General features: G+C 39.6%; 1 protein-coding gene across 1 annotated transcript; it reads right to left on the bottom strand.

The window, feature by feature from the left end:
- Positions 1-200: 200 nt before the first annotated feature.
- kcnj3a (potassium inwardly rectifying channel subfamily J member 3a) lies at positions 201-19,740 on the bottom strand. The gene is made up of 3 exons (XM_070837760.1): positions 19,063-19,740; positions 17,647-17,863; positions 201-796 (listed from the first exon to the last, which is right to left on the bottom strand). The coding sequence occupies exons 1-3, from the start codon at positions 19,738-19,740 to the stop codon at positions 201-203; spliced, it is 1,491 nt and encodes a 496-aa protein (XP_070693861.1).
- Between the last annotated feature and the right edge of the window lie 206 nt (positions 19,741-19,946).

Below are 19,946 nucleotides of genomic sequence, written 5' to 3'. Positions count from 1 at the left end.
TCTTTCGTCATAGCATGTACACTTACATCCAGGGACAAATGTGCTCAATTCCATCACCCTACTTTATATAAGGTATTTGTGCACATATTCTACATTTCTTTTAATATAAGAATATTGTCCATTAATAAATTAGGAATAGTACAAGGACTTCGGGTAGGGAAATCAAGGTGGATGGCATAAGTTAAAATATTTTGCCTGCTTTATGTAAAGCGATCTGAATTCATCTTTCTGAGTTTAGGCGGCAGATGTCCGTCCATCCTGCCCCCTCCTCCCCCAGCCAACCGCTGCAGCTTGGGAGGTAAGTCCGCCACTGACTTACTCATGGGCTCTGTGCTGATCTTGGAGGCCTTACCAGCCTGCTTATCATCAGAGACACCGGGAACAGAGCTGATTCGCTGCAGCTTCATGGGCAGGTCTCCGAAGCTGTAAGTCATCTCTGAGGTGGTGGAGCTCATCCTTAGTAGCTTCTTGGGCAGGCCGTCCCGCCCTGTGATCTTCTGGAGCTTGGTGGGCAGCTTGGTGGTGCTGTCATTGTCCTCTAGAGTCTCCAGGCAGTCCAGAGAGCTATTCTTCTCCCCGCTGTTGCACAGGGATGGAGCCATGAGGGGCGAGGAGAGGAGCAGAGCCTCCTCCTGCTCCTTCACGCTGTATGGAGGGGTGGGCACCTCGAATGTGGCGTGGAACTGAGAGTAGTCCACCTTAAAGAAGCCCTCCTCCAAGGAGATAACTGGGAAGAAGCGGTGTCCCCACAGAACCTCGTCCTCAGTGTAAGACGTCCTTGCTTGGCAGGTCATCCCTGTGAAAGACAGATAAAGATACAGAAAAGACCATCAACTGGATGAATGGTCAGATTTATTTCTACAAATTAATTTTGAGACCACTGCCCAATATTTTAACATGAGTCTGGTATTAAACAACAGAGCCCTGATTTAATTATATGCTTGGCACTGTTCCATAAGAATTAACAATACGGTATTCACCGGGGTTTTTGCCATTTTCAGATCACAAAGCAAACAGTATTGCAAACAAAAGTCCCTCAATGAATAACTACTTACTGTATTACAGAGCCAGCTGCCTAAATAAGAACCTTAATTGATTTTTCTTTTTCCAAATATGATGTTTATGAACAATTTCCAGCCTAACTTGAAAAATAATCAGAAGCATGGCTGAGTTTTTTGCTGCGTGTCTTATAAAAATGGCTAATTAGTTAATAAAAGACCCACTTGTTCACAGAGTGGGGATATCAATATAATTTTCTTATTCTTATTTATGTTTTTATTTTTAATTTACCTGAGGCTCCAGAATTAATGATACGGCTGACCCAGAGATGGGTAACAACCCATAACGCTCAAAGCATTTAACGGAGGTAAAAGTAATGCTTTGTGGGGAAGAATTATTGTTTCAGTTAATAAAACAAAAACAAAAAAGCTGCTTCTAGTACAACAAACAGAGGTCTTCTCCACAGCACCTCTTATGCTATTTAACAGTTCACTCCACACCTTAAGCTTGGCTAGTGGCTACAAAAGATAAAGGATTAAGATAATCAAATTGCTGGAGAGGCAAGCCCACAGGAGCAACGGCTGCAGGCAAAGGCTTGAGGAGTTCTAACTCATGCTAAAATGTCTTTGGAGCTTTCTGACACAATAAAGGAAATCCAATTTAATCCAAAACACAAGACGTAACATGAAGCACCTGTTACATAACATTGTTCAGCTTGAGAAAAGCCTAAATGACTGTGACAATTTAGTTAAAAGCGTTAAATTCTGTCATTTGGAGATTATAAATTAAAAAAATGTGTGTGTGTGTGTGTGTGTGTGTACCCGTAACTATACTCTGCAAATTCGGCACAAGATAAAAGATTATGACACACTTAGAATAAATTTTCCTCACAGGGGACTCTGAATTAAATCCCTGCATAAAAACTCCCCTCACATCCTCAAAAACAAATTAATGCAATTAGCAAAATCATGAGGTTTGAATTAATGATCAGCAACATTTTTTTTCACGCAAAGTTATTGGGTGCTTATTAGTGATTACTCATCACCATTATTCAGCAGCTGCTATTGTAGCTGCCTCATAATATATTGCTTACAGCAAAGCCATATCCATCTTAGCGTAGTTAACACTCTGCTGAAAAAACAACTTTCATTTTCATTTCCGAAAGTGAGCATAGCAAATCTATAATTAGGTTTATATTCAAAACAAAACACCAAATTGGTTATATCAGTCAAAAAAGCCCTGCTTTTAGCACAGAGGAATGGCTTGCGGGCACACGTGTTAAGGCTTGCTGAAATCCATTAGGAAATCAGCGACTGCAGTAGGTTATTATCACATGTTTTAATTACCAGCTTGATATTGTTCTAGGATCGACAGTTGAGTCCAAACGAAGACGAAGCGCTCATTCACAGTGAGACACCCCTGCTGATTGTGATGTGATCTGATTGTGGACGTCACCATCGAAACTAGAGGCATCTGTGATTCCACACGATTCCCAAGGTCATAAAGTAATTCACTGATAACAGCTCTGTACACAATCGCAGATGTGCAAGAGACTGAACATCAAGTCCGTTTGGGGTATTTAAAGTATTACTTCTGCACTATTGCTTCAGAGTCCTGAAGTGCCTTCAGGCATATGGAAGTGTGGTGCACTGAATAAAGCGGGCAAAGCTAATGAGAACTTTAGGGCCAAAGCGATTGAGAGTTAAGTGTGAATGGAAATCTTATTGCAGTGTGAGCCTTTTAAGCTGCCTCCAGCCAAAACATAGTAACCATTTGATTATCAAGAGGATTACATATTCTGGTTCTGAGAAAACTGTGGCGTAAAATGCTGCCTGTTTGGGTTTTATAACAGCTACTTAATCACCACCAGTGCGTCAGTGCTGCGATGTTAACTGGACATCCATACAGTAACTACAGGACTGAAGCATCAATAGTAACTTTACTGGTGCATGATAAGAAAAAAAGGTTGGAACAAGTGAAACGAAATTGTGCCTGAGGCAAAAGGTTGCTACAGTGATACACAAGACTCAAATAGCTTCATCTTACATCTATTAATAATGCTCTATTGTTCTTGCAGATGGTGTGTGAGTTGCTGTAGGACCGCTGTCTCTGGAAACCCGTGGACCCTGCAGGCCTGGAGCTGAAACCCTGTTCAACCCTTTTCCCCTCCTCTAGAGCCACTCAGCCTGTAAAGACTATCTCACTAATGTGGATTATCTAATCAACTACACCCTTCTTCAAAAGCTAACAATGGCACTAGACTTAATCATGGTCATTAATATACATTTAATTTCCATTTCTATACATTATTCAAGGGTTTGATGCCTGTGCCGTGTATAATTATAGACACGGTTGCATCACGTATGTACAATTGTGCTGCTAAAGCCCAGCTGTTCTGCAACACCCACAATCATATGGCACACAGTATAGCAGACACAGCGATGGTTATGAACTGTGTGCATCCACTTTCACTGAGGCCATGGCGCTGTTCGATTCGTTAAGGAAATGGACACATTATGTAGAAGCACATGTTAGACAGAGTTAAACAGAGTTAAACAGCTAAAAATAGTATCAATAAGTATCAAATAATAAAACCTGATTTTTAAATTCTTTATAGTTATTGAATGTAATTCCTAAAATAGGAAATGTCGGTGTGTATTTCGTACTACTGGTAAAGGCTTATGTAACTCTAAAATACACGCCTGCCCGAGACTCAGTGTTTCTATGGAAACAAAACTGTAGGAATGTGTGCATGCGACAGCCATAAACCTTTTCACTGCTGAGTTTGGTCAAAAGTAACAATGACAACGCAAAACTAAAGTATCTCTCTTAGATAACAACAGCAAAAAAGAAGAAAAAAAAGTTAACTGCTCAAAATGGATTTTTCCATTGAGGACAGGGTCAAATCATCCATAATGCTCCAGAGTCAGACCAAAATGGTTTTACTGCCACTGAAACGTGACCTTTTACAACACAAAACCGCAGCTCAGAGTGCCTTTGATTTGGTAGAGTGGGTAAATCATATATTTTGGTGACTTGTCATCAGTGAAGGCCGGAGCTCATATTACAAATGTCATCTTTATTAAAGCATGGAGCAATTTTCTCTTCCTCTGTCATCTATCACTCTTACAGTACACTGCAGTGCTTTATATCTGTGTCATCTACATGGCACCACATTCATCATGCTCACATCATATGAGCACTGTTGTCACAGCCAGCTCATCTTGTTATGACATCAGTTAACTTACAGCATGTAAAAAGTGAAACCAAATAAGCTCACACACAATGTCGCATTATTTTTTGTATACATTTTTATACCCAGTTCTATGTACATCTGGCTATATCTTCATTTTAAGCTTTTCTAATGGTGAGTTAATATATCACAACTATTCTGTGTATAATGTCAACCTCCAAAATGTCAACTTTTAATGAACCATGAAAAACAAGATGTTTTTCTTGCCGTTTTTCAGGCTCATTAAAGCTTTGTGACTATGTATGTCTAATCCAGTTTAATACAATGGCTGTATTGGCCTATGTTTAACCCTTTTACTCATAGATAGATAGATAGATAGATAGATAGATAGATAGATAGATAGATAGATAGATAGATAGATAGATAGATAGATAGATAGATAGATAGATAGATAGATAGATAGATAGATAGATAGATAGATAGATAGATAGATAGATACTTTATTCATAATTCTATTTGATAAATGGCTACTTGTTTCAGCTTCTGAAATGTGAAAATTTCCTGTGTCTGTTTTTCTGGTAGGAAGTTAAATATTTTTGGGCTCTAGATTGTTTGGCAGAGAGAAAAAAACACTAATGAGTTACCTTGAGCTCTAAATGTTTGTGGTGGGCAGCAATTTTCTGACATTTAATAAACCAAAAAGTGTCATTGGTTTACACAGAACATAATTGTCAAATTAATCAGTGACTGAAATAAACTTTTGTTGCAGCTGAGAATCAGAATCAACACAATAAAAGCAAATGACAAAAAATCCAGGTAAAGCACACCAGCTTAGTGAGAAGAAGAGAACGGCAGAAGAAACCAGGAGGGAAAAAAATAGGTTTGGAATCGATAAAGAGACAATTCCTCATTTAGCCCATTAGGAGAGAAATTTGTAACTCTGTAGATCCATTACACTTCTAATTTCAGTAAATGGTTATCTGCTCCCCTCTGTGACTCAGTATAAGCCAATACCAATACATTTCAAATCCCTCCTCAAGAAAGTGCCGCACAATGGGAGATTCTGCACCACTCCTGGTACAGAATCTCCGTCGGAGGAGTCAGTCGTGTTGTTTCACTACTATAACATGTTTCACGGTGGAATAAACACACTGTTGTGTGTCATACTTCGATTAACAGTATCTCATATTTCTCACCAGTTGTACACAATGAAAAAAAAAATTGTTATACAGGTAATGATTCTGCAAATTACTAAATTACTACACTGCTCTTATGCCAGCAGTCTAATCAACATGTGGGGGTATTTAATAGCTAAGTACAAATGTATGGGGCAAAAACATTTTCTCAAGTAAAGGTAGCTTTTTAACAATAATAAATAAAAGATTTATTAAATGACTATTTGTATTGTGAGAGGGACATTTTAGAGTTTTTCAGCTCATTGTTTTGGTTTTAGGGCTGCCACTGCTGGTTTTTCTTTCTCTCTCACAGCTCTCGTCATCCCGCTTCTGCATTTACAGCAGCAACAGGAGCGAAAAAAGCTCTGATTAACCTACTGCAGAATACCTGCTCATCACCAAACAGCAGAAGGACAAGGTTATCGACTAGGTGGTGATCGTGGAGCATTTAGCAGCTAAAGAGCCGGTTGGAGGAGACCTTTAAGTCGGAGATTTGTAACATTGGAAACATCACACTGTGAACATGACCAAATTCAGTTATTACACACTTTTACACCCGTCTTTGTAAACTGTCATTTCCTGTGCAATTCAGAATTTCAACAGATTTTATAAGTAGAGTGAATAGTGGACTTATATTCATCAGGTGGCCAGAAACACAACTTTGAATGAGTGCTAATGTTGCTCCGACTCTGCTGAGGAGGTAATTAGCCAACTGTTTGCTAACACGTTCGCCAAAACCACTTAACAGGCTGTAAATACGTCAGTGAAGTGTTTACAGCTTGTTACGCTGCTCACAAATGATCAAAAGCATCAACTAATACCACTATAGGGAGCGGGAACAAGTTATTAGAATGAAATGAACTTAAATATAAAACATAATCCTATTTTCTTGATAAATTTGAATGTAGTTATGGTCCATGTTGTACAGAGCCTGTCACAGGCAGTAATTCTTACTTTTTGAATTTGCTTTTGAGATTAAACACAATCATATCTTTATTAAACTTGTATCAGATTGTTGCTGTCAAAAATCTTTTCTCTCCACTTTTTTTTTTTCATATTTCCAGATGGCTTTGGGTTTCTTGCTTCACTTGATCATCAACATTTATTTTTTGTATCCTTTTGTTTTTGATTGTATCCCATTAAATGCAGTCTAAAAGTGGAGGTAAGAATTACACATTATAAATTGTATAATTGCGCAATTGTGTTGCAAAATACGGTACATCCCAAAAAAGGTACTAGAAAAAAAAAAATACTAAACTGTCTATCAACAAACTTAAACTTAAATGCATCATATAATATTCAAGTGGAGAGGATATGTAAAGGCAACATAATTAGAAAATAAGTCATGATCTGACAAATTTGAAATAATGTTGCATTATGGACTTGTGAGAGCTGTTTCATGACATTTCCATCTGCTCTTTCGTAAAACTATGCCTAAAGTACACAGGTTTGTGTATATGATCTTTTCTCACTGGCCACCTTAATCCTACAAAGTGTGAAATCCCTTCAGAAGTCCGTCATCGCTGAAGTTCACCAGTCAGTTTTCTGCTCTCATACTGTATGCAATATCCATGTGACAGCATGAACGGCATTAGAATAATCCTCCGCTGAATCCACAAATTCAGGATGGATGTCAAGAAAAATGCATGCCATTAAAGGTGCGTAAATAGAACGTAGAAAATCGGAGAAGAAACGTTTTCTGCATTGATGTGTGTCGGTGTGTTACATGCTGAGATTCTTGTGCCATCTCAGCCACAACCATGTTTTTAAATGAAATCCACGCATAATCCAAATGTGAAAAACGAATGGAGCTTCGAAAAATGAAGTGGATTTTGGAAATGACTATACTGTACAGCGCTACGATGGGATGTGCGTCTGGAGATTACAGGTGCACTATCTGCACTGTACAGTTCATGCAATATTTGAGTCCCAGCTTATTCCAATATGGGCTGAAAAAAAGGGAAAGAGGCAGGAAGTGTGAAAAAAAACACTTTGAGATTTAGATGCCCAAAAGCCATCTTAGCTTGAGACTCTAAATAAATGCACTTTTCCTTGATAACATAGAGCTGGCTGCTTCTCTGGTCTAACAAAGTGAAGCAGCCGCAGAATCAGCGGAGTGACAGCTAAAGATAAAATGGGTTCTTTGGGGGGCTGGAATAGAAAAGCACTGTAAACTCAGAGGCAGCCTGCCAGTGTTTCTTGATAGTGGCTGAAAAAAGAAAAAACAACCTAAGTGGTATTCACAGACTTGGTCGGCTAAAGGAAGCTCAACCAGGTTGTTGAATCATTTCCGTTCTTTGCCTGCAGCTCGGTCAAATTCTCAGCTGCAGATTTGCACTTGACACACTGAGGACAGAGTAAAGTCAAGGGGCAGACCTCAGAGCAGAGATATGTTTATTGTAGCTCTGTCAACCCATTTAGGCAGAGTCTCAATCTAGATTTCTGGGGGGGAAAAACAGTGCTATTATATGATTCAACAACCCACAGGCACCAAGCAAATGACACTCAAAATTGACTGCTATGTGAAAATGAAGGTTTATTCAAATGACTTCTCCAGATGAACTCTCACAATGCAAGTCACTGAAAAGGGAAGGTGGGCGTCAAAGAGTTCTTTGCAACCTCCTATTTAGTGACAAAATCTCAAATAACCTCCCTCTCCATCTCTCTCTCTCTCTCTCTCTCTCTCGCTGTCTCTTGTTCTGTCTGGCTCTTTTTCTCAGTCACTCAAATGGTCACACAAACACACACACACACACACACACACACACACACACACACACACACACATACAAACTCACTCACCAGTGCAGTGCTGTCAGCAAAGTCCCCTGACAGTCTATCACGGCTGTGGAAACAGCTCAAGTGTTATGTATGAGAAAAATGCTAGCAAAAACAAGCATGAGACTCTGGACGCTGCATACACAGAGCACGGCCACACAACACCGTCCAAGATTCATCCTGATCTCATTGTTGGGCACCTGCTGTGGCCAAGGCTATCTACAGAATGCCTTTGCTGCATCACTGGATTGTGAGGAAGAACAATTAATTCAAGACAATTATGTTTTTCTTCATTGTGCAGAACAGGAAGCAAAATTCCCTTTTGTCTTCTTTTCAGATACGTTTTACAACATCTTAAGCTGCAGTGCTGAATGTGGTGATGGAAAGCTGAAGAAGAGGAGATTGTAGGGATGCTGGTCTGTATTTTTTGTAAGTTCAGTGAAGAGGGGGAAGTTCAATACACGGGTCTGAATAATGTGGTTCTTAGCAGTTTGACTTTTCACAATCCACTTGTTATTCTTTTCAATGAGATGTTACAAAGGATAGAACAAATTGTACTATAATAGAAAAAAAAACTAATTTTGATACAGACACTGCTATTGTGGCCACAAGTCCTGTCTGATCATCTGTTTCTATGGTGACCACCATCAAGTGGTTAAGTGTAGAAAAATCCACAAGCATTCAGTGACCTGTTTTTCACAGTTTGACTTGTCAAAGAGAGAGAAATGAGTCCCTTTCCTCTGTTAAATACTGTTTTAGTGTGTGATCCATTTGCGAAGGTGGCTTCCAGTTGTATGCAGCTCGGAGGTTTATTCCACCCATACAGCACAGGCTGAGAAATGAGAACAAGAAGGAAGATGATGGAGGGAAAAGGCAGGGGAAGTGCACTGCTGTGGGGGAGGGGAGAGCCTGGATGCTGAGGCAATTGCTTGAGTGTGGAGGCTGTTGGAAAGGAAAGGAAGGGAAGGGAAGGGAATAGGAGCAGGGGCTGCCAACCATCTCCACACAAGGTGGGGTGTCAGGCAGGCTAGAGGAACATATGGCTGTAGGCCATTAACACAGCCAGGAGAGCACATATTACCAAGTGAAGGCAATTCTGAATACTGCCGTAAAGGGAACCAGCTGAGCAAAACAGCAATCGATGGATTTCCTTTAGGCCAAACAACCACAATCTGCCTTATAGGAGAAATCACTACGGGGATGTGTCCAAACCACTGCAGCTATAAATGATTTCCTCTTTGTTATATATTGAGTGCAGAAATGATCAGTAAACCATTTCTTTCCATAAAACAGAATGAATGAGTGAGAGCTGTAGTCTCCTATTGATCTATTAAATCTACTTAAGTCATGAGAGGAGTTACAGCTGAAAGGGGGGAGACAAAAGAGGGATTTTTAAGCCTTAAGAGATCTCAGATGGTGCTAAAGAGGAGTAACAGGCCATTAAGAAAGCGTCTCTATTGTTTCTTAAAGTTGGCTACTTCAGCTCAAGAGCAGATTATTCCAGTAAAATCGAGCATGTCTGAGTGGCAAAAAACGGAAAGAGATATCCCAGAGGATGGTCTTGCTAGAAGAGAGGACCAAAGAGCAACGTGTTCATGTGCCCTTGTGTTTAGGCCGCAGGATTGATTCACCTGCACTTCGGGGACGGTCACAGCTCCACCAATCAATGCTGCATCACAGCCTTCCTCATAACAGAGAGCAGCCACAACATTATCTTGATTATGGACATGTAACACTTTGCCCTGAAAGTATGTCGTCCATCGAGACAGGAGTTAATATTGAGGCCTACAGTTTGTGTTGTTAATCACCAAAAAAGTGTCCTTCTCACCACAACATGGCACGCACGCCTTCTGAGACAAAGGCAGCTGAGGCCTAGTCAGTTATTTCCAGTTTTTTGTGGTGTGACGAGAGGACCGAGGCATTGTTTTTGAATATATTTCTGCTGCTTTTCTCATACGAGTTCATCCCAGGTCTGCCACCACACCTCCTCTGCCAGTGATTTATTGCCATCCAACAGGGACTTGACAAATCCCTAAAGACACAATTACCGTGCTCCCCCTTGGGAAGCCAGCACAGTTCATCTAAAAGCGATAATGAATCCAGGATGTCATAGCTGGTTCGCTATAATGCCCATTATGTGGAGTTCATCCCACAGTACAATAATTGTATGTACAGTAGACATAAGGGGTAAATCTCACAGATATGTTCGTTCCTAGAGTACCATTGTTTGTTTATCTAAAATTAGTCATGCTAATTTCAGTGTTATTCGATACAGTAAACAAGCTAAACCCGGCTGCCTTTGTGTAGAGCTTAATAAGTAGTAAGTGTACAGAGGTCGGGCAAAATAAAATGAACACTTAATAATAATGTAACGTGATCAAATCTAACGTCTTGCAATGAATATTTGTGAAGCTTATAAAGTTCAGTTATTTTTTAGACCGTATGCAGTGAGACTCAACTGTTAGTTGAACCAGCACCACTCTGACAATCTTAGTATTTATTGCAGGACTATTGTAACAGGTTGCATTACATAACTGTCCTTTACAAGTAAAAGTCCTGCATTCAATATCTTACCTAAGTAAAAGCAAGAGTGTTTTCAACAAAAAGACCTTGAAGTCAAAGTAAAGCTGAAGTTGAAGTTAATGTAACTATTTTGTACACTGTTCCTTTCCTTCCTTGAAAAATACATTATGTTATAGAAAATGAGCTTTTGATTTATATGTAAAATCTGTCAAACAAAATACAACTACCTGAAAATGTAGTACTTAAACCGACTGTGGTACAACTGTAGTATTTAGTAAATGTACAGTGTTTATTTACACTCTACCATTTATCAAACCTAAGAATTTCTATAGTACTGTTTATGCTGTTTTAATAAAGATTACCAGGACAGTGTATGGCATATTATTGTATTCAGATCCAGACTTTATGTGTCACTATACTTCTTTTTGGCTGGTCATGCTGAAATACTCAAGGCTGGTAGTTGGGAAATGTATTGTCATTAAAGTAAAATGAACCAAAAGCCTGAAAGCCGTTTGAACAGGAGAGCTGTAAGGTATCCAACATGTGGCTTATCGCTACACAGGTGGAGCTCAGCAGGGACAGCCACTTCTCTCGAGAGTTCTCACCCTGAGCACATTAGATTTAATTGGAAACTCCCGCACTCCCCTGATCTGCACCATTAACTTCCCCACTTTAACCCTTTGACCCACGGGGCAGTGACTGTGGGCACAGGGAAGAGAGGACACACTCTCGTGTAATGACTCAGAATGAATTATGGTCAGTTTCACCAGACGACAGCACAGTCTTTCACAGTTGGCTCATATCTGGGGTTCACTTGCGCCAGTGTTTACCTACGCACTGAAGCTCCTGACGTCAGGCAACCCCAGACCTCCAGGGCTACGGCCTCCTGCTCGTATGATTGAAACTATTAGCCCTCCAGTGCAACAGAAAGCTCTCCATTTTCATTTCAATTACTGCTGCTGATGATAAAACACAGGTCGGGCCATGTCATTGGCTGCTCTGCTAATCAGTGGCAATAGAAGTTTCCAATTAATTATGCTGGCTGGCTTTAGTGTTATACAGAGTCTGCATCAAAGCAATTATTAATCTTAATTTAATTTTCTAAATATACAGTTTATGTATGTTTGTTGCATAACAATAACTTAATCGCAGCTATGATGATAGCATTATATAATAAAACCACAACACAGGTCAGGTAATTAATTCTCTTATTTACTTTTACAGTGGCAAGAGTCTAATTTAATGCTTTTTCATTAAAAAAATATATATATTTGACAATTAATCTTAAAGATCCATCTATGAACATAAGATCAAATCATGATATTTTCTGTTTTTGTCCCCTGAAACTTTAATTCTACACAGACAGGTCCAAAGCCAGACGAAAGATACAGTTGTGCAACTTCTAATATTGAGTATACAGGTAGGCGATTCATTATTCAAAGCTGATCTTTCCAGTCACATACTGCATTTATGCACACAAAAACACATGAATAAACATTACCAGTTGATCCAGTCTATATGCAACCAGCCCCCTGCCACCCACACTCATTTTAAAATGAGCAGATATCTGGGATATTCTATTTTTTGTTCTGTTACAGTGAACTGTAGGAAAGCCTTGTAGCAGAATGAAAAAGAGGGGGCTGGCAGAAATCTTTAAAAACAATCAAAATCAATTCAGGACCTAATCGAAGAGAAGAGAGAGCATTTTTTATCTTTTTGCCATAATTTGCCTCATAATTTGGAAATTCATTTACAAACATTGAGATAATGGTTAGTTTTTGAGTGTTTGCCTGCAGTACAAATGTGCTGCGTCACCAGAAGAGTGAATTAAAGTCTAACTGAAAACTCCCAGAGCGGGAAAAAAAAAAAACACAAGCACTCAAATGAACACCAAGACAGCTGACTTTTGCATGAGGCAAACTTTCTGCCTATAAATGCTAAAATCATATTTATAAAAAAAACTTATGACTTCTCTCATAGCATTTGATGAACATTTGCATGAAAGTCACATCACTCTAAAAGGAAAAAAATAGGTTTATGCTGATGATACACTTTATGAATCATTGCTTTCCATAGCTGATGAGTGAATGTAAAAAGACTATATGCAGAGCTTGTGAAGATCTTAACACCGTGCTTTGCCACCATGTTAGACACCATACACTATACACGGGGATAGACTGAGCTGCCAGGCTTAATTTCTGTTTTGTAATCAAAGTGAGTTCCCCTCAAAATGAACCATCAGCTTGTTTATGTTTGTCAGTTATTATTTTTCTAATCTGGTTTTTAATTCCATAAATACACATTCGATTTTCAGCACACAGGAGCTGCAGCGTTCAGCCTGCCGGGTCATTGTGGTATAACTGCATCCTGTACAGCAAATACAACACTGAAAATCATGAAATGAGTTTAGTTGCAATAGCGTGATTAGTTTCATGGTCGGACGAACCTAAACATCTGTTACTGGCAGCTACAGTTTATTCTGGGTTCTCAAGAATCAGCTCCACTAATGAACAGATTGCCGGTGGCTTCGTATTTAAGCCTTTGTGGTGTTGAACAGCATTATTGGTGTTAAGCGGACTCTTCTCTAAACTTCTGATGTATTTTAAGAACTCATGTAGTCCTACTGAACCAGCTCATGAGTCAAAGTCAGGTCAAATGACCCTGCAGCGTTTATTCAACGATTTGTTGTTGTTGGGTTATTTTGTACATGTTCACGATAAGCTTTTATATAGTTCTAGGAGAAAATCAATGGTGGCTAAGTTCCATTTAGCTACTTCAGTTTAAGGGTGCTAGTATTACACGTGCTGGCTCATTGTGACAGTAAGTAAGCTCCCATTTGCCTGTTATAATAAATCATCATATCATAAAAACACCTGAGTGAGAATGTAGAAAATATATATCAAGAGAAAAAAGCAAAACAACAAAAACCTACAGACTTGGTAAATAAATCATGAAATACATTAATCTCTACATTCACTGAGGCTTGTGCTCCACTGACGAGGCTAAAAATAGCAGCAGATGAAAACATCAGATGTGCCGAGAGATGATGTGACTGTAACCTTCCTCAAATGAATAAATGAAACAGACCCAAATGCAACATTTCCATCAAGGATTCACGTTGTTTTCCACCATTTGAGGTTTGACTGCCGCTCTTTTAATTACATCATCTTGTTGAGCCGTGTTCTTCTGTCATTGTCTGACGGCTTCGGACTGGAGAATTTCTCTCACTGAACCAACTCCTAATATTCGAATAACAACAGTGAGTATCAAATATAACATATAAAGGATAAATAAACATGGGATATGAAGGAAGGTGTGTAGCCTGTGTCTTTGTATGTGAGACTGAGCATTCGGTTCAAATCTGTGCTGCATTTGGATGGAAAACTGGCTACCGTCATGGTTTAATGGGACACCTGAATAGAACAGAGCCATCGTTCATGTTATTAGCTTTGCTGGATATCACATCACGTCACCAGACTCTATGATCAATAATAATGATAACAGCATGAGCAGTCCCACCTTAAACTGTACTACAAAACAAAGAGGAGAGTCAGGAAGCTGTCAGCCAAGTGTGGTCTATTCACACCCACACAGTCCTGAGGAGAAGTCTAATCAGACAACATAAGCAAAAACATAGATCCCTAAAATTACATTTACAGTATGCATGACTAATTTATTTTACAAATTATGTTTTGAGTCAGGAACATGATTTCTAGGGTTGTAAGCACCAAATTTATGTACAGCGTGGTTCTTGTATTGTATCTTGTCTTTGACACCAGAGAGCAGAGTTTGCATCCTTAATCCCGCACACGATTATGCATAAGCAACAAAAGCACTTCAGTTAACATCGGGAAAAGATCGTGGCTTTTGGTTACATATTAATAATGCAAACATGCTGTGTCTCATATTTGAATATGTCATATTTAAAAGTTACTTTTGATTTTTCAATATGACACAATTATCAAGCGCTTTGGGCATCTAAACATAATAAAGTCTAATAATGCTTTAGTTGCCAAAAACAGATAATATATTGCAATGTTGTGGAGCAATGAACATTTTCCTAATATGTTCAGAGTGAATATTTTGCAACTTGCCATATTCAGCATTGTATTTCTTACTAAATGTATTTGAGTTAAATCATCATAATATTTCAAAGAAGCAATACTGAGATAACAGAACAGCAACTGTGATCACTTTGTCCAGCAGACTCCACCATATCACAACTAAGCAGATGTTACTGCACTGCGGACTCTGTAAGAATTAATACACTTATTGTTCAGCTGTGAAATCTAATAGGTGCATAGTTTTTTTCTAAAGATATTCGTTGAGGAGTGATGTGGTGCGTGTTGCTCGTACTGACTGTTAATGATTGCTATTGTGTCAGTCATCGTACCTTTTTAGTGATGCTAAGTCAACAAAACTTGTTCCTACAGGCTTATTGTTTGTTGTTTTCTTCCTACAGCTAAACTCTTTTTCAGGGCAAGCAGCCCGACAGCAGGCACTGTACATTAATTGCAACGTGATGTAAAGCCAGTTTATCCTCAGCAGCACAACACCTCCCTGCAGCCGTGTTAGAAAACCAACTCGATACCACAAAGCCACAACTGGCATTAATCCAGAAGAAAATATGTTGCTACCAGACATCCTACATGTCTCATTTGCAATGTGTATCATACTGAGCTGGTGATCAAAAACACATTTGGCACCTATTCAGAGGGAATAAGCAATAGCTAATGTCTTTTTATACAACGTAGAGGATGTCAGAGGTTACAGCAAAATGGAACAATTCTGGGCTCCTACACGCTCCTGCAGAGATACGCTCCTTCTTTTTTCTCTCCTTGTACAGAAAGAGAACTTCAGCCAGTCCAAAGTATTTTTGTGTGATCTCTGGAAACAAAAGGTTGCTATGTCAAAAAAGGCAAACTGTTGTGTCTGTTATTATCTAGTAGAACAAAGAGCCAGTGATCGTGCAGCTTTAATCTGCAGTGGAGAGTATTGCAACTTGTGCTCCAGACAGTGGTTTCTCCACGCATAACAAAAAAAAAAATCCCAAAACAAACATAGATCTGGGGAGTTGGGCCGCTTTCTCACTTCTAAACAACAATCCTCATAAATATTTCATCTTATTCTTTCTCTGCTGTATCACCTGTTCTGGCAAGCACCTCACAGTACAGTAACGCCTCTGTGTGCTTTTCATATTTCAAAAGAGATCCTCCTTGATATCAGGTGATGCTGTCAACAAAGCCATCTCATTTCATGTTCAGCTTCACATGTTTGCCTGGTTTATTGCTGAAATTGTGTTATTATTCCTATGGTATAGGAATAAAAAACCTAAGTTTAGGTGCAGTGCTGCAATCCTGAATACTCAAGGAGAGGTTGCCATGGAAACAGAGTTACATTGGCCAGAAATGAAAGCGTCTGAGGATTTAGACTTTCACTGTACATAAATTTTTAACCATAGATTGTTTCTACATCAGCCTTTCCACCAACTTCACATAACCACAAGTGCTCCTCGATGCAGAATTTTCTGTGAAGTAAAAAAGGTCACATAACGATGGCAAAAAAAAAATTAAGCCGAACCAGTTTAATCAAAACTGAGATTGTGACTTTAAGTGTAGACAACAATGATGACACATGCTTCTGTGACAGTCCCTGCAATACTATAAATACCTGCCAATAAATCAATGATAATTCAATCACATGTCTGCACTGAATATGTTAATATGTTCACCAAAGCACCCTGTAGACAGCAGCAGGCAAGTTCAGGTTAATTAGCTGCATATTACAATTACTCTCATAAGAAAAAGTCTAATTCAGATTTAGATCTTTACACTACATACTTACTAGTTATTAACTGATAAAGAATAATAAATAACTAACTGACAGGAAGAGGAAACAGAAAAAGGAAGTAGTTAAGAAAAATCAGTGTTCAAACACTGAGTAGACCACATTTTGGGTGCCGTACTCCAACTATACTGATACTCCATGCTGTTATACAACATCACTGTATGCCATGCTTGTGAATATGTCAAGTCCCATCAAAATGACACGACGTGAATTCTGCATGTCATAAACTGAGGAATCTCTATGTGAGATAAAGAGGCTTTAATGCCACTGCACTAAATGACCATCAGAGCTATTTATTAGGAACTGAATATCTCTGTAATTGCTGTCTGCAGTGTCGGCCCGTAAGCCTGCCTGTCACATCTCCATATGCTGTTTTCTCTGAACCAACCAATTACAACTGCTCTTCTGTTCACTCTATAACACTGAAGGAGCTCTCCCCACACTATATCAGCTGTGTCAAATAAACGGTTGAATTTAAAATGACCACAGTGGAGAATTTTACTCGGGGCATTACTCATCTTGTGGAAATGGAATTCCCTAATTCCAAAGGGACCTTAGAAAGCAAATTATTATCCCCTCCGAGAATAGCAACCCAGAGGTAAGTGCTGTACGGGCACAAAGGCGGAGGAATGGAATTTGTTTCAGATGAGAAAAAGAAAATATATATATAGCCTAACACTGACCTGCTGGAGTTTGAAAGTGCTCAACGCTCATGTGTAGCTTGAAACTTGGCTCTGCTTCCTCAGACCCAGAGGGTGTTTTAAAACGATTTAAAAAATGGTTTACTTAATGCCTGCAACACAGGCTCAATCAGCTATGATAAATAAATGCTAACCACTGCTATTAGCAGCTTCACTGCTTATTTACCACCAAAACAGAAATCAATACCATTCAATCAAGTGGTCAATAGCGAGTCCATTTGTGAGTCAGCTGTTAACACCTATGAAAGAGCTCAATATGATTCATAAGATTTGTTGCAGAAACAGACATTGCAACAGCTCAAAAACACTGTAGCGACAATACAACATCCTCAGCTACTGTACATTTGGGCCACAACATGGAGCAACACAGGCTACAGGCTCTCACGTCTCAACAGCAGGCCAATAGAAATACATGTTTGTGGTTACTCACCTGTAGTCTCTACTATTCCTTCTAGTATCACCACAATTTCAAACTGCTCTGTTTGCATGGACCTCTGGGAGAGGTCGTAGAAGGGGCTTTTGGTGTCAATCACATGGCAGATCGTGAGTGGTGAGACGAGAAAGAGCTGGTCTGCCCCGGTGCTGAAACCCACGTCCAATTCCAACTGATCCAGCGGAAGAAACTCGCCTTCAGGCGTCTGGCGAGACTACGGAAGCGTACAGGAAGAGACAGAGACAGAGATGTTTGGTAGGGGGAAGGAAGGGGTAAAGCAGACTTATCTACAGCTTATCAAGAACCTTTGTGTGAGCTTTTCACATTCTATATTCAATCAGAGCAGCCAATCATCAGCCTATCACAAGAAATTACTATAATTTTCTTAAATGACATGTAAAGCAATAATATCCACCCCAGCATTTGATTTGATGCACCACTGAGCCTTAACATGTCTCCTACAACAAATCAACCAGTTTAAATTTGCTGAAATAGTTAGACTCATCTGTTTCATATTCACCTGCATGGAAACTAGAAACAAGAGGAATGCTGAAAAAAAACAGTGCTTATAATTTGCTGAAACGAATATGGTTCCAGTGTGTCTTTGGTAAAACTTAGTTTACAAGCTTTCTCTAATCTCCTATACCGTGCACTGTGTTCCTATATATTACCATGGTAATTGGTGGGTATGCATTTGCGTTGCAGAGCCCTGTTAAAAAGTTTTTATAGGTTGACTATAGACTGTTAGACTTAGACTTAGACTTCTTTTATTGATCCCCCATAGGGGGAAATTTCCATGTTACAGCAGCAACAATAGACAAGAAAGAGTGAATAAAAGCAACATTGGAAAATAAAACAATAGCAAAATAAATATGTGTTGTGATGATACTAGTTGAAGCCACGGGGCGGACAGCAATAGATGATGTTCTCCTCATAAGGGACTGCAGCACAAGTTGTGACAGATTACCGCTCTAAACTCAAAACAGTTTAAAAATGAGCTCAGGAACAATGTGTTCTTCTCAAGATCTAATGTAGGGACACATTGTTGTGCTGAAGACCTCTTGGCAAACTTGATGGGCTACTTTTTTTTTTTTTTTTTCCTTCATTTGTTATGCAAAATGTGTAATTTGTGAAACAGATAAAGCCCTTGTGCTGTGGTTTGGTCGAAGATTGCTAATGGTCTCACAGTTGCTTGTGTGCATCACTGCAGTGGACAATTTTTGGAAATGAGAATGAAGATTTGTCTGTGGTAGGCATCATGGCTTCATGCACAGTTAGGAGCAGGCTTAAATGTCAGTGTACAGGCCTTTCAGGGTTAGTTTCCCCAAATTGAAACACGAACTGGGCCATGATAAACAATGGGAATACAACTAAAATACAGGATGCTTCTGGACTCAAAGTAGCATCACTTACTTTCAGCAATTTGCAGCGGATCTGTGCAGAGACCATATGGCTGTTACGCAGGTTCCCGACCCTGAACATCAGAGTTAGTTTTCCATCTCGCATAGAAATCGCCGCATGTTCACTGAACATCAAAGTCTCGGCCCTTTTCTTGGGCTGAGACATTTTGATAAACATGCAGCCGATCAAAAAGGCATCGACGATCGATCCGAGGATCGACTGGAAAAGAAAGAGAATGATCCCCTCGGGGCATTTGTCTGTGATGTATCTGTAACCATATCCTATAGTGGCCTCGGTCTCTATGAAGAACAGAAAGGCTGAGGGAAAGTTATAGACATTGGCCACACATGGAGTGTACTTGTCACTGTGGGCTTTGTTGAGGTCTCCTCGGATGTATGCAATGAACCACCACATAGAGGCCATGAAGAGCCAAGCGACTGTGTAGGTGAGGATGAAAATAAATAGATTCCAGCGCCATTTCAAATCTACGAGTGTTGTGAATAAGTCTGAGAGGTATCTGCTGGTTTCACCACCCAGGTTCCCATGCTGGACGTTACATCGCCCGTTCTTGTCCACGAACCGCTGCCTCTTCTTCTTTTTCTCTGGGGGAGGCTGATTGAATCCAGACCCGCTAGATGAGGTGGTCACTACCTGATAATCGTCCCCAAATTTCTTTCGAAGTGCAGACATACTACGATGACAGCAGCGAAAGAAATAACAAAGGATACAATGATATAAAAAAAAAAAAAGTCTGGCTTGTAGTTGCTGCAGTCGTCAATGCCCGTGCGCAATGTCTCCTGTTTGGAAATAAGGCGAGAAAAGTGCGCTGTCTTCGCCCCAGTTATTCTTGCACCGTCCTCTTTCGCCACACACTACTGTTGCTACACTCTACAGCC

This window comes from Pempheris klunzingeri, chromosome 10, assembly GCF_042242105.1.
Source record: "Pempheris klunzingeri isolate RE-2024b chromosome 10, fPemKlu1.hap1, whole genome shotgun sequence".
In the NCBI taxonomy this organism is placed as follows: Eukaryota; Metazoa; Chordata; class Actinopteri; order Acropomatiformes; family Pempheridae; genus Pempheris; species Pempheris klunzingeri.
Note: the sequence above shows the minus strand (reverse complement) of the source record. Positions and strands in the feature narration are given on the sequence as shown.

Bases quoted from the DNA above. Each gene is read 5' to 3' on its own strand.
- kcnj3a (XM_070837760.1), bottom strand. From the start codon at position 19,740: ATGTCTGCACTTCGAAAGAAATTTGGGGACGATTATCAGGTAGTGACC. The intron at 17,864-19,062 runs GTAAGTGATGCT...ACGCTTCCGTAG, and splicing joins TCCGCTGCAAATTGCTGAAA to TCTCGCCAGACGCCTGAAGG. The intron at 797-17,646 runs GTGAGTAACCAC...TGTCTTTCACAG, and splicing joins AGGAATAGTAGAGACTACAG to GGATGACCTGCCAAGCAAGG.